Source organism: Anomaloglossus baeobatrachus, chromosome 4 (genome assembly GCF_048569485.1).
Source record: "Anomaloglossus baeobatrachus isolate aAnoBae1 chromosome 4, aAnoBae1.hap1, whole genome shotgun sequence".
NCBI classification, from domain to species: Eukaryota; Metazoa; Chordata; class Amphibia; order Anura; family Aromobatidae; genus Anomaloglossus; species Anomaloglossus baeobatrachus.
Window position 1 is genome coordinate 392,432,942 of NC_134356.1, and position 16,024 is coordinate 392,448,965.

A 16,024-nucleotide genomic window follows, 5' to 3' on the forward strand; every position below is an offset into this window, starting at 1 on the left:
CCTGTTCCCTTCGGGCTCGTTGTTCTTTTGTGTACACATGTTGTTCATGTTGAATTGTTCTTTTGGTTCATGGTTCAGTTCTCCGAACATCCTTCGGATTGAATTTACCCTAGACCAATTTATAAGTTTTCTCCTTCCTGCTTTTGCACCAAAACTGAGGAGCCCGTGATCCACGGGAGGGTGTATAGGCAGAGGGGAGGGGTTACACTTTTTAAAGTGTAATACTTTGTGTGGCCTCCGGAGGCAGAAGCTATACACCCAATTGTCTGGGTCTCCCAATAGGAGCTAGAAGAAAAGGAATTTACGGTAAGTAAACAAAATTCCCTTCTTTACTAGGACAGATTCAAAAACAATTAATATTTATTGTCATTTTTCTATGCCCTCCTACAACCTTAACCTTGATCCTGCACTAACAATGTTTGTTCTACCTTATTAGAGTCCTGCATTCGCTATATATTGGTCGATATCATTATATGAATGTATACTAAAATCATTTTAAAACCAAAACCATACTAAAAAGATTAACTAAATATAGAGCCTCTGTTCCCGGGTTATTCTAAGAAAGAGTTGAAGCCGAAATGCTCATTCAACCCATGCGGTGCCACCGTTCCCAGTCTGAAGATCTGTTGGCTTTCCAGACGGGCCAAGGCCTTATTTATGTCCCCTCCCCTTGGACCTAGATTGATTTGGTCAATTGCTTTTACTCTTATCTTAGACCTTTGGGGTTACATTGGTGGAATTTCTGGAAATGTCTAGGGATTGATTTTAAATGTTCACCCTCTTTTGCTGTTTTAGCCTTCTCTACATCTCTTACGTGTTCCCTTACGCGTATTTTTAGTTCCCGCGTAGTAAGGCCCACGTATTTAAGATTGCATGGACATTCTGCCAGGTATATTACATTTTTGGAGGCACATGTCAAGTGTGTTCTTATTTCGCATGTTTTTATTTCCTTATTTCCCTTAAAGGAAGAGGATCTGTCCATATTGATGCAGCTCTTGCTTATGCCACAAGGGAAGAAACCCGGAGTCAATCTTATAGGATTGGCCCTGATCTTTCGATGGTGGCTGTGAACTAATAGATCTTTTAAGTTTTTACTTCTTCTGGCTGTCACTTTGGGATTATCCGGAATGCAATTTTTTAAAATAGAATCTGATTTCAGTATATTCCAATGTTTTTTCAATATGGACAGAATCCCCCCCAACTGATTGTGGAACGTTGTAATAAGGCATATTGGTTGATCTTGTTTTTCTTTTAGACCTGGATACAGGAGATCATCTCTTGCTGTCCCATTAGCCCTTTTGTGTCCTCTCTTTATCCATCTCCTACTATACTCTCTATGGAGGAAGCATTGTTCTAACTCATTTGCTTGCTTATCATAGTCCTCCTGTTTAGTGCAGATTCTTTTAGTCCTAATAAATTGAGACATAGGAATTCCTTTTAAGGTGGATTGTGGGTGACAAGATGTGGCATGTAACAGCGTGTTTGTTGCTGTTTCTTTCCTAAAAAAGTCTGTAATCAAATCCCCTTCTTCCGTAGCTGTAATTTTTATATCCAGAAATTCCACCTCTCGGGCATACTTGTACGTTAGTTTAATGTTTTTGTTGTTATGGTTTAATTTATTCATGAATTGATGCAATTCCTCCTCTTGGCCCTCCCAGATGAACCAGATGTCGTCGATGTATCTGATCTAATTCTGGACCAGACACACCGACTCCACCGGGTCCACCTGGAAGATGTCTCTCTCCCATAAGCCCAAGAATAAGTTTGCATAAGAGGGGGCACATGACGCCCCCATTGCAGTTCCCTGAATCTGAACATAGGTCTCATCCTGAAATAGAAAGCAATTGTGTGTTAAAATGAACCTTAATAAATCCAAAATCAATTGAATGAGTTCTGGATCCAAATTGCTGGTATGTAGAAAGAATGAACTTCTTCTAATCCGTCCTGGTGTTTAATGGACGAATATAGAGCCTCTACATCCGCTGTAACCATTAAGGCTGTCCTCCCTATGTTCAGATTATCAAACCTCAGTAGGGCTGCAGTCGTATCCTTGATATGTGACGGGAGAACCTCCACCAACGTTCTGAGGTAAAACTCCACAAAGTCACATATGGGCTCACTTAAACTTCCATTTCCAGGACCACATGACCTGACCACAGGAGTTGCTTCCTCCGCCCTCTACAGGGTCAGGAACACAAGAGGTTAAAAAGCCCTTCCCCTCCCAACCTCTCCAGTGTTTTTCCTGTCCCTGTACAGGACGGACGAGGAACTTACCGGGATGTACGGGGTCTAGGTGGATCGAGGGGGGGCTCCGCTCTCTCTCCTTCCGGCCTGTCAAGATGCCCCAGGCCGACACCTCGCTGCACGGGGTCCCTCAGCCGCGCCGGTCGAGCTGCAGCTCCCGGCGCCTGCCGCTTCCCTCCGAGGGGAGGGCTCTCGGCCTCCTGCCTCGCGAGACTTCCGGGCACTGCGTGGAGAACGCCGGCGCATGCGCCGCATTTCCGGTTTCCGGGTTAGTGCGGCCCCGGAAAATTAGCGCGAATTTCAAAACGGGACTCGGACGGCAGGACTGCGACCTGGCCCCTTCACTCAGGTAATAAAAACCTGGAAGGGTAGGGGGTGGTACATTGTTTTTTTCATTAGGCTGCACTCCAGCACTGCCTGTGATGGCTGAAAAGGAATCAGACACTAAAACCCCTAAGGATGCCCAGGTCTCTGTAAGTGTCAGCCCTTTAGGGTTTCATTGCCCTGTAGCCGGGAGACTTGTCTGAGCCTTGTTCTTTTTTGCAGGGTGGAGGTTCTTCTGTGGGTTCTGGCACCATCCCCAAAAAGAAATGTACCACTAAAGTTAAACGTTGTGCGGTGTGAGATGTTAAACTCCTTGACACCTGTGTTAAAAAGCTCTGCGAGACCTGTATTACAAAACTGATCTCTGAAGAGCAGACTACCCTCCTGTCGGACATGAGGTCCATGATACGGGAGGAGGTTCAGGCTGTTGTTGCAAGTCACGTCCCCCCACCAGAGCCCCCGGCGCCTCCTGCACAAAAACGTCCACACCATCTGTTAGAGTCCTCAGAGGAAGATGAGATGTCCAGGAACTCCCGACTCCCCAGGGGAAGATGAGGTCCTGGGTCCCCTGCCTGAGGGAGAGCGGCGTTACTTATTTTCCGCAGGCGACAGGGATGAGTTACTCCGTGCCGTACGGAGAACTATGATGGTGGAGGATACGGAAAAGCCACGAACCATACAGGATGAAATGTTTGGGGGGCTCCAGTCTCAGCGCCACAGGGTCTTTCCAGTAAATCACCATGTGCGTGCAATGATTCTGGAAGAGTGGGAGGAGGCGGAGAAAAGACTGCTTGTTCCCAGGGACTTCAAATCCAGACTACCGTTTGAACCCGACGACATCAAGGAATGGGAGGATGTTCCCAAAATGTATGTTCCCGTGGCAAAAGTCGCACGGAAGACGTCGATTCCGTTTGAGTACTCCTCGGGTCTCCGGGACCCCATGGATAGGAAGGCTGATGGCCTTCTTAAAAAAGCTTGGGAGGCTTCTGCAGCCACCATTAAGGCCAACATTGCCGCTACTTCCGTGTCTCGGTCTATGTCCCGTTGGTTATCGGACCTGTAAACTCAGGTTCGGGATGAGGTCCCTAGAGATGCCATCTTGGAATCCCTTCCTTTGCTAAAGCTGGCAACAGGATTCATGGCAGATGCTTCCGCTGAGTCTGTGCGTTTTTCTGCCAGGAATGAGGCCCTTACTAATTCTGCCCGCAGGGCCATATGGTTAAAAACCTGGTCTGGTGACGGAGCGTCCAAAAATAAGCTGTGCTCCCTCCCCTTTTCAGGTGCCCGGGTGTTCGGTCCTGCTCTAGATGAAATTCTAGTAAAGGCTTCCGATAAAAAGGGCGGTTTCCCGGAGGTTAGACCCCCACTTTCCCTTCCCTCCCGGAGGTTTCGGCCCGCTAGGCAGGACTATAAGGGTAAGGGTAAGACGGGCAGGTGGGGTTTCCATAAGGGCGGCCCAGATAGGCAACCCCACTTCGAACCCCACAGGAAACAGGATAGATCCTGACGCCATTATCGGGGGGAGGCTCAGCCAGTTTTTGGGCACCTGTCAACAGATAACCTCCAATCCATGGGTCCTTCAAGTGGTGGGGGAAGGTCTACGGATAGAATTTTCAGGGACCCCCCCAACCAGATTCCTCCTGACGAAACCGCAGTCCCTTGCCAACCGCCTATGGTCGGATGTGGATACCTTACTACACACTGGAGCAGTCCTCCCGGTTCCGATCTCAGAACAGTTCCAGGGCCACTATTCTTCCCTATGCTCTGTTCCCAAACCCTCCGGAGAATTCCGGACGATCATAAATTTAAAGCCCCTCAATCGGTGGGTCCGGTACAAAAGATTCCGGATGGAATCAATAAAATCCACCATCCCTCTTCTCAGCACCCATTCCGTCATGGCCACGGTAGATCTGAAAAATGCATACTACCACATAGCCATTCACCCACACTACTAGAAATACCTGAGGTTTGCATTAGAGAGGGACGGAGTAATGTATCATTTCCAGTTCCGGTGCCTTCCATTCGTTCTCTATTCTGCATCCAGGGTGTTCACGAAGATAATGACGGAAGTTGTGGCGCACCTGCGAAGATCCAACGTGTCCATCGTCCCTTACTTGGACGACCTTCTGCTGTTGGCGGATTCCCCGGAGGTGCTCTCCCGGACGATCGCCACCACCTTGACTCTGCTGATGTCCCTCGGCTGGATCATAAACGATCAGAAGTCCAATCTCAGGGCGGAGACGAGAAAGGTGTTTCTGGGCATTCTTCTGGAGTCCGATGCGCGAACATCCTTTTTGCCATCTCAAAAAGTAGTCGACATCAGGTCGAAAATCCGGACCTTCGGCCAAAAGAACCAGTGCTCCGTCAGAGAGGCCATGAGCATCCTGGGCATGATGACTTCCTGCATCCAATGTGCTCGCTGGAGTCAATTTCACTCCAGGCTACTCCAAAAGCTGATCTTGTGTTACACTGTGGGGTCCCGCTGGTCCCTCCATTGCAATATTTCCCTGACCCCTCAGGTCATTCAAGGTCTCAGATGGTGGATGTGCAGGAAAAATCTTCAATTGGACGTTCTGTGGGACTGTTCGCCATCCGTCACGCTCACAACCGATGCCAGTCAGACGGGCTGGGGCGCCCATGTGAACTCCCTTTACTTTCAAGGCAGGTGGCCCCTGGAGGTGTCAACCCAGTCGTCCAATTTCAGGGAGCTGCAAGCGGTCTGGCAGGCTCTACAGGCGGCTCCTCCCTTGTTCCACGGTCGCCATGTTCGGGTCCTCTCGGACAATGTTACGGCGATGGCATTCCTTCGTCATCAGGGGGGCTCTCGCCACCCACCCCTGCAGGTTCTGGCATCACGGATCTTTCAGTGGGCGGAACGCACGGTTCCGTGATCTCTCCGGTTCCGTGATCTCTCCATATCGGCTATCCATCTCAGGGGCTCGGACAACCATCTCGCGGACTTCCTGAGCAGGCGCACGATCGACCCATCGGAATGGGAGCTGAAGGACAGTGTCTTTCAGGATCTGGTCAAAAGATTGGGTACACCCCAGGTAGATTTGTTCGCGTCCAGGATCAATGCCAAACTACCAATCTTCTTCTCTCTGAATCCCCGGGATGCTCCAGCTGCGATCGACGCCATGGCCCAGCCTTGGTCCATGGGACTGGTGTACGCCTTTCCACCCCTGCCATTGCTCCCCAGGGTACTCCGGAAGATTCAACAGGACGGCGCCCATGTGATTCTCAGAGCCCCGTTTTGGCCCAAACGGAGCTGGTTCTCTTTACTCAGAAACCTGTCAGTTGCAGATCCGGTTCTCCTTCCCCTGACGGGCGATCTCCTCAGCCAGGGTCCAGTACTTCACCCGGGCCTGGCTCACCTTCAGCTGTCGGCCTGGATCTTGAAGGGCGGTTCCTGAGACGGAAAGGCTTGTCGCTTGATGTCATCTCTACACTCCAGGCAAGTCGTAAGCAGATTACCCGGACCATCTACGGGAAAATCTGGAAGAAATTCTGCTCCTTTTTGGGTGAAGAACCTGCTGACAGTTCTCGGCCTAATGTTCCGAAAATCTTGGATTTCCTGCAACTGGGATTCCGCAAGGGTCTTACTCCTAGCACTTTGAAGGTCCAAATATCAGCGCTCAGCGTCTTCTTTGACATTCCACTAGCGTCCAATCCCTGGATTGCCAGATTCGTGAAGAGGATTCAGCGCCTTCGCCCTACAATTCGGACCACAGTGCCTCCCTGGGATCTGACCTTGGTGCTTAATGGCCTTTGTAATTCTTCCTTTGAGCCCTTATCTACTATTTCGATGGAACATTTGTCCTTCAAGACGGTGTTTTTAGTGGCCATCACCACGGCTAAGCGGATTGGTGAATTACAGGATTTGTCTATCAGGGAACCGTATCTTCAGGTCCTGGATGACAGGATTGTGCTGAAACTTGATCCGACGTTTCGCCCCAAGGTGGTCTCCTCTGCTACCCTAGAACAAGAAGTTGTTTTGCCATCCTTTTGCCACAACTACATGAACCAAAAGGAACGGCGGCTGCATTCCTTGGATGTGAAGCGGACAGTACTGAGCTATTTGGAGGCCACTCGGAACTGGAGATTGGACTCCACCTTATTCCTTCAGTTTAGGGGAAAATATCGAGGCAAATCGGCATCTAAGGCTGTCCTGTCTTGATAGGTTGAGGATATTGTGGCTCTAACCCATCAATTGGTGGGTAAGACCCCGTGAGATCACCTTAGAGCCCACTCCACTAGATCACTATCTACCACATGGGCAGAAAGGGCGCGAGCTTCTTTAGACCAGATTTGCAAAACTGCGACTTGGTCAGGTCCCAACACTTTTTGTAGGCACTACAAGTTGGATATTCTGTCCTCCCACCAGACCTCGTTCGGTAGGAATGTGCTCCAGGCAGTAGTCCCCCCCCCTACCCCCCCCCCCAAGGATTAATTAATTTGGTATTCTCCTGTGGTGCTGTCATGTGGTCCTGGAAAATAGGAATTACTACCTACCGGTAATGATGTTTCCAGGATCCATCATGACAGCACCCTTATTTCCCTCCCTTTTTGTTTCTACTGCTTGTGCATTTACATTGTATGTAGCTCAAGCATGAATAAGCGTGATGTTATACCCATCCTGGTGTGGTACTTGAAAAGCCACTGGAGAGGTTGGGAGGGGGAGGGGTTTTTAACCTCTTGTGTTCCTGTCCTTGTAGAGGGCGGAGGAAGCAACTCCTGTGGTGCTGTCATGATGGATCCTGGAAACATCATTACCAGTAGGTAGTAATTCCTATTTTCCCGATACGATGGGCCTATCTGGGAGGTCCGTTGGGTTTTTGTGCAATTTGGGCACTAAATAGAAGGTGGGCATCCTAGGGTTTAATCTTAAAATTCCCTCCTTTAATTTATTGGTGATGGTTCCCTGTTCGGTTGCTTGATCTAGAATCATAGATAGTTCCCTTTTGAAAATCTTGAATCGGGTGGCATCTCAATTTTTTATAACATTTAGTGTTATGTAGAATCTTATAAGCCTGTGTTTCATATTGGGCATTAGGCCATATCACAAGATTACCCCCTTATCTGCAGGTTTAAAGGTCACATCTGACCAAGTTTTCATTTCCTGTAATGCCCGTCTCTCCATACATGTCAGATTAAATGGGCCTTATGATCTTTTTTTCATTTTTTCTATGTCATTAGTGACCATTTTCACAAATATGTCAATGGCCGGGCATGCAGATAGGGGGGGAAATCTTTTTGACCTTGGCTACAAATGAGTTGGTACTGTTTGAATATACCTTTTTGGTTCCACCTCCAAATCAAGACTTTCTGGGGTACTTACATCTTCAGCACCTTCCCATAGTTCACCCTCGTTTTTATAATGGAAGCCTAAAGGAGAAGAATCTGTTGGAATGTGTCACTGGACGGATTCCTGTGACAGATCCGTCATTTACAAACTGAGCATGTTGAGATGAGTAAATTCTGGAAAAAAAAGCTTCACCGATCAGTATGTTTGCAGCATCAGTCGCATTGGTTGTGGCACTATCTGCAACACATCCGTTGCCTCGGTCACACAACGGATTGCAACTGATGCAAAACGACGCAAGTGTGAACTTAGCCTAAGAAAGTTCCAGCATTTCTCCACAATCCGACGGCTGATCCTAATAACATAAGTTGTTTACTGAGATCATAAAGCATTGACTGGAGTGTGATCTCTGCACCGAATCCTTCACCAAATTCCTGTAAGGCCGAGTGCACCGTCTGGGTCTGCTCTCCGGCCAGGCAGATGTGTAGTGTTCATCCCATTGATGCCTATGGGGTCCGTCTGGATTCTGATTGTGTCCGTTATTACATCAGAGGTAAATGTTCTACCTGATCCATCATATTTCTTTCGTTCTAAAATTGTGCTCATACCGGGAACCAGACAGACCCCGTAGTGCTGAATGGGCTCCCTCTGCCTCTGTATGCCTCATAAATATAGACACTTCAGCTCATTCCAATGTATAAAAGACTACTGGCCGATTCCTCATTAGCTGGCCACATCCTGGAATACTGGCCGCCGAGATGCTGAGTGCAGTTCTAGTTCTACTTGGCGTTACCAGAGACTTGTACTCCTGCAGTCAGATCCTTCATTTAATGCTGCTGCTTTATTTATTAACTTGCCTGAAAGTGTTACTGTCACTTAGTAACAATGGTAATATATTATACGGTAATACGTCTCCGGATCAGTATCGGACCCAGACTTACATGATCAGCGACGCTGTGCAGAGCCTGTAATATATACCATGCTTCCCTGAAAAGAAGACAGGGTCTTATATAAATTCTTTGGCTCCAAAAGATGTGCCAAGACTTATTTTCAGGGAATTTTTGATTGTGGGTCACCCGATAATAGAAATCAATACTCACCCCCTTTTCCTGTCCATAATCCTGCCCACCCCTCTGTGCTGGCATCAGTGATTGAGTCAGGCGGCTGTATTACTGCCAGAGGATCGCAGGCAATGACCGGTCTGTTAGTGTGTATTTCTATGCAGCTGTCACGCTCAGGTGAGGAGAGCTAATAGCCAGGCCAAGCATTGCGTTGCGATCCTTCAAGCAGTAATACAGCCGTCTGACTCAATCACTGACGCCGGCTCAGAAGGGTGGGCAGGATTAGAACTGGGTTATCCATTAATTGAAATGAATATTCAGCCTCTTTCCCCAATCACTGACACCGGCACAGAGGGATGGATGGGATTATGGGTGGGGGAAGGGGGTGAGTATTTATTTTCCATTGACTAGCCAACATGTCACTTTAAGGGCACTTTACCCACAGCGACATCGCTAGCGATGTTGCTGGTGAAAGCACCCGCCCCCGTCGGTTGTGCGTTACGGGTAAATCGCTGCATGTGGCGCACAACGTCACTAACACCCGTCACACATACTTACCTGCCTAGCGACGTCGCTGTGGCCGGCGAGCCGCCTCCTTTCTAAGGGGGCGATTCGTGCGGCGTCACAGCAGCGTCACTAAGCGGCCGCCCAATAGAAGCGGAGGGGCGGAGATGAGCGGCCGGAACATCCCGCTCACCTCCTTCCTTCCTCATTGGCGGCGGCCGCAGGTACGATGTGGTTCCTCGTTCCTGCGGTGTCACACGTAGCGATGTGTGCTGCCTTGGGAACGACAAACAACCTGCGTCCTGCAACAGCAACGATATTTGAGATTAGAACGACGTATCAATGATTAGGTGAGTAATTTTGATCGTTAATGGTCGTTCCTGCGTTTCACACGCAACGACGTCGCTGACTAGGCCGGATGTGCGTCACGAATTCCGTGACCCCCAACGACATCTCGTTAGCAATGTCGTTGCGTGTAAAGTGGCCTTTACACTTCTGGAGCTTGCATCAACACAATAACATACACTAATAACAGTTACATATCCTGAAAGGGCTGCCCAAGCCCTATTTTACAACATTATTATAGTATGGTACACAACTAGGGCTTATTTTTGGAGTAGGGCTTACAGTATATATGGTAGATATACCAGCGATTATACTGTATGGGGTATATGAAATAATACTACCAGGACTAGGGTGGGCATAACTGTACAATAGAAGGGTTGTTTGTGATGTAAGTAACTGGGTGTAAGTAACTATTGTACCTGGATGGGGGGTGAGCATGATTATGCCGTAAGTGGTCTTTGTGATTATGCTACCAGCAGAAGTACAGATTGTAAGTACACCACAGGGAGGCGGGGATCAAAATAATTGTATTGCAAGGGTGTAGGTAAGCACACTAGTGGGGACGTAGAAGATCACAAAGTGAGGGGTATCTAATTATGCTACAGGGGGAGATGAAATCACTATACAGTAAGGTACATATGATCACGAAGGCGGGGATGTATGGAATTGTACTATGGGGAGTAGTGATACTTATGTTATACTGTGATGATTCGGCCCTGGTGATAAGGGCCTAGGCAGATCTGTGCAGATGATAATCTAGTCTATTATGTTACAGCTCCACTGCCCTCACCTGACAGGTATGTTGTTTTTATTTCAGGGGACACCACTAAAATGCCAGTGTCATGTGCTGCCTCAGGGTGCAAATCACGGTATACTCTGGAGGCCAGAGAGAAGGGAATAACATTTCACAGGTATCTTGCATCTTCTGTACATTTTACCAAGATTGAAGGTTACAGGGAATTTGTCAATTGATTCATGAAGTCTTAGGCTATGTGTACACGTAGTGTTTGTCCCTGCAGAAATTTCTGCAGCGATTTGAACAGCACACGTGCGCTTCAAATCGCTGCAGAAAGAGTCCGTAATGAAAAAAAAAACCCAAAAAACCCCGATTCCATGCGCTCTGAGTGCAGCCCCTCCCATAGACAGAACGGGGACTGCATGCAGAGCGCAGGAAAGAAGTGACATGTCACTTCTTAGAACGCGCGCTTCGGGCAGCAGCCGAAGCACTGCGCTCTAATACACCACGTGCACACGTCTCCTGCATAATCTTCATAGATTATGCTGGGGACGCAGGACGCATGCAGTTACGCTGCGGTGCAGATCGCAGCGTAACTGCATGCAAATACACAACGTGCGCACATTGCCTTATGGGAAGAGACTAGTCCCACTCCTCTCCGCCCTGCTCCAGGTGATTGACAGATCTCTCCCTATGTACACACATACTTGCTCTTCAAACTGTTAGTTTTTTTTCTGAAATACCTTGCAGCAAGTCTCTAAGGCTAGTTTCACACTTGCGTTTTTTTCCTTCAGTCGAAATCTGCCGTTTTGGAAAACAGCGAAAGCCATTAACGGATTCCGCTGCTTCCCATAGACTTGTATGGATGACGGATTGCGACTGATGGTCCTGCGCTGCATCCGCCAACCGACGCTGCGTTGCATCCACTGGGCGGAAAGAATGCAGCATGTAGCGTTTTTCTGCGCTTCCCAGAGTGTAAAAAAAATGCAATGTGCTGGATTCCGTCGGCTTCCGTCATTTTTATAATGGAAGCCTATGGTGGCGGAATCCGTCATTTGGATTCCTGTGACGGATCAGTTTTTACACAACTGCGCATGCTCAGTTGAGTAATTGTTAAAAAACAAAAGCTACAACGGATTCTGTTGTTTTGCAGTATCCGTCGCATCAGTTGTGCCACTATATGCAATGCATCTGTTACATCCGTCACACAACGCAATGCTACGGATGCCGCGCATCGCAAGTGTGAAACTAGCCTAATTCCGGCTGCCTGTGGTTTGGGCATCAAGAATCAAGTGACAGGTTCCCTTGAAGAATAACTGGCTGATTGCCGAGGGTCACACCACTTGGATCCCCGCAGATCTTGAGAGTGTGGCTCAGCTGAGCTATATCTGAATAGACTAAGGGCTCAGTTCCACTTGAGTTTTGCATGGTCGATTTGCAATCTGATAAAACATTGGATTGCTCTCTCTAGTGCAAAACTATGGGGCATGGTCCATCTACGATTCATTTCTCATGCCATATCGGCATGAGAAATGAATCGCAGCATGTTGCATTTGGCAGGGAATCTCTGCTCACACGCACCCATACAAGTCTATGGGAGTGAGTGAAACATCGCACTGCACTTGCATGTCATCCAACCGCGGTGCGATGTACGCAGAGACAGGCCGGGGAGGAAATTGGGAGAAAGTGCTCCCTCCCTCTTCTCCGCAGCTGGGACCCGATCGCAAGATCACATCACAGTCACATGACCCTCAGCTGATGCTTGCAGCAGAGGGTCATTAGCATATCGCTTCCGATGATCTTGAATCGGAAGCTATGTGCAAGTGGAACCGAGGCCCATACGTGAACCTCTGCTCCATTCATTGTCTATGGGTCTGCTGTAAAAAGCTGAGGACTGCGCTTGGCTATTAAGTGCTGCTGCTCAGAGAGAAAATTCATTTCCAAATATAATGCAAATAGTCGAATGAAAAGTGCAAATATACACAGGATAGCCCTTATGTTTCAGTTGGCTACATTTTATCAGGTACAATTTTAGCAGAAAATAGAACGGTGCCACTTTTCCATTACAGAGAATCTGTCACCAGATTTTTTGCTACTGTATCTGAGAGCAGCATAATATAGAGACAGAGACCCTGATTCCAGCGATGTGTCACTTACTGGGCTGTTTGCTGTCATTTTAATAAAATCAGTGTTTTTTATACAGAGCTCATGAATATGTTGGACTACCTGGCAGCACACCAAGTAGTCCTCTAATGATAAAATCACTGATTAATCAGCAGTAGATTATCAAAACTACACTAAGCAGCTCAGTAAGTGACACACGGCTGGCATCAGGTTCTCTGCTTCTACAGTATGCTGCTCTCAGATTAGATGGTAAAAATCTGCTGACAGATTCCTTTTAATTGGGCATGAGATAAGGACCCATTCTTGAAATAGGTGTGAATCCCAGAATGTGAGACCTGCATCTCTGACATACATTTATTTATTTAGTTAGTTGAAGTTAATTTCCATAAATTGACATTTTTGGAAAAAAAAAAAAAAGGTTTATTTTGCTTGTTATCTATGGAAGGTTTCCAAGGTCAAATCCTGCCTTGTTGGATAAATGGTGTCGTGCTATGAAAAGAGCAACAAGTACGGGTGAGCTATGGACGCCATCCAGATACCAGCGACTGTGCAGCCTCCACTTTCAGCAATCTTGCTTTGACACGACCGGGCAGACAAAGCGGCTCAGAGATGATGTCATACCCAGTATTTTTAATTTTCCAGAAGACACCCAGGTAAATGTGCGAGGATTACATTCTCTACACTGTCCTCATATTCTTCTCTTCCCTGAGTAATTCCTTGTATGAACTGCAGAAATTTGTGTACTGCAGGAAACAGCGGAAGATACAGATTTAGGCTGCGTTCACATGTCCAGTAACCATTCCTGAGAACGGATCCAGTTGCAATCCGTTGGCAAAAAAGGTGTTCAAACACTCCTTTTTATGTCCACTTTTAAATAATTGATTTCAGCTGGATCTGTTGTTTTTTTGTTCTTTTTTTTTTTTTAACATGGAAGTCTATGGAAAATGGATCCGCTAACTGATGCTAATTAGCCATCAATAATTCTTTCATTTGTAAAGGATCCGTTTTTTTCTTACCGCACCTGTTTCACATGGAAGATAAATAGCAATCCATTAACTGATCCTTTTTCCATAGATTCCAGTGTTTAAAAAAAAAAAACCCAAAACGGATCCTGCCAAAATCAAATTTATTTTTTTACATTTTTTTTCAGAACGGACAAAAAGGTTGTGTCTGCACACCTTTTTTGCCAATAATTGCTGCTTAATCCATTCTAACAAATGATTACTGGACTTCTGATCCTAGCCTTAGGCTGCTTTCACACTACGTTCCTCTCCCTGTTTAGTGGTCCCATTGGAGCTTCTGTCCGAACCCCCCCCCCCCACTGGGCCACTGATTATAATGGTGCAGATGTAGTCACCGTGTGCTCGGTCTTGCACCATTTTCGGGAGTATACACTTACTGGAGGCAGACACCCAGATCAGTCTACTAAGTCTGGTTGTCCATTTCCAATAGGCGTATACTCCTGAAATTGGTGTACTACAAAGCACATGGTAACACCGTCTGCACCATTATGGTCAGTGACCCCTTTGTAATATTCACCTGAAACCCGTTTTGCTGAGAGTTCAGACGGAATGGAGGAACGCAGTGTGAAAGCAGCCTTAGGAGATTCAACCATCATCCATTCTCTCATCATTCACTAAATACAGTGCAAAGAACTGGCACGTGTTAGTATGTTTATCACTACAATGTAACCCCAATCGGACGCAATGGTACGTGTTGGAGATTGTGCGTGCACGTCAGGAGCAGGGCTTAATTGACAGCCAAGGCTGACCCTAGCTGTTTCCTAGTTGTTTAACCTTTTAGATATCGTGGTCAATAGCATCTACATCATGTAGAAAACTGTTAGGAGGAGGGCTTTGAGTTGTCATGGCAACTCATGTCAATAAAATGACTGTGAGATATGATGGCTTGTTAGTGTAACTCACACTCACAGGTCTAATACCCTGCACAGCCTAAGTATTGCGAGGACGCTATTTCAGGCAGGATCCACCTGATGGAGATGGCGTGTGCATAGCACATACTCTACAGCTTGTCTAACATTTCTCCTAACTCTACGCATGTACTGTACAGTGGGGTTTTTGTCTAAATTTCCCAAAAATGTGAGTCAGACAAAGTCGCCAGTGGAACCGTTCAATGTAACGTGGCAGGTGTTTCGGTGCTGTACCTTCTCTTTAGGAATTCACAAAACCAAAGTCAACCACAATTTTATTCACGACTAAAAAGACGGTCACTGCCAGAACAAAGGCCATACTGGATCCAAATGTCTCCTTCTGCCTCATTCCTGTGAATGGTTTTGTCACACAGTCAGTGGATTAGATGGAAACCAAATGTAAGTGCTCTGTGTACAGCACAGGATAAATGTGAACTGTAAGTTATCAAAATGTTATGTACCCCAAAATGTTATCAATAAAAACTTCAACTCAACTCACAAAAGCAAGTACCCCTCAGGTCCATCATCTGCCAACAGAGATGGCACATTACTGGTGGCACAAAGGTCTCCAAAAAGTGACATTTGCCACCCTCAACACCCCCACCACCATAAAAAAAAATATATATATATGGTGCCAGTCTCCAGAAACAAAGGCAACAAAAGCTGCACAAAATCTGCAATGCCAACTGCTTACTTATTGTTGGGAATGGGGTCATTTGAGGGGGGTTTCTACTGTTCTGTCATCTTGGTGATTGTACAAATGGCACCTGCAAACTATTCCAGGAAAATCTGCACTCCGAAAGTCACATTTCCTTGCTATGTGGCCAAACAGAAATTACTATAACATGTGAGGTATTGCTGCATTCATTGGAAATTGTGTAACAAATATTAGGGTCCAATTTTACATATTCCACCCTGTGAAAAGGAAACATTTGGAGGTAAAACAACATTTTAGTGGTGAAAATATCATATTAAAGTTTATTCATATGTGTATGTATACTAGTAAATATACATATATTCATCTTTGGGTGTAGTAAGCCTGCTGACACCTCATGTACTTCACAGAATTTTATACCATTAGGCCCTGAACATTTAAGGAAAAATAAATATAATGGCTTTATATATATATATATATATATATATATATATATATATATATATATATATATATATATATATATATATATATATATATATATATATATATATATATATATATATATATATATATATATATATATATATATATATATATATGTATGTGTGTGTGTATATATATATATATATATATATATATATATATATATATTACAGTATATTCATTCATTCAATCAATCTTTTTTTATTTATTATTACTTTTCTGTACATCTTCAGGGCCTAATGGTATAAAATTCTGCTATACATGAGATGTCAGCAGGCTATGTCTCCAGGTGGATTCATTGGGAGTTGTAGTT

At 46.0% G+C, this 16,024-nt stretch overlaps 1 protein-coding gene across 2 annotated transcripts in view; it reads left to right on the plus strand.

Moving 5' to 3' along the window:
* THAP9 (THAP domain containing 9) overlaps positions 1–16,024 on the plus strand; it is a 65,094-nt gene that overhangs the window by 9,273 nt on the left and 39,797 nt on the right. For both annotated transcript variants that reach the window (XM_075345265.1, XM_075345266.1), the window contains exons 2-3: positions 10,598–10,691; positions 13,086–13,293. In XM_075345265.1, the coding sequence (XP_075201380.1) occupies positions 10,612–10,691; positions 13,086–13,293 (288 nt within the window). In that variant the 5' untranslated portion in view covers positions 10,598–10,611. The remainder of the gene's footprint in view (positions 1–10,597; positions 10,692–13,085; positions 13,294–16,024) is intronic.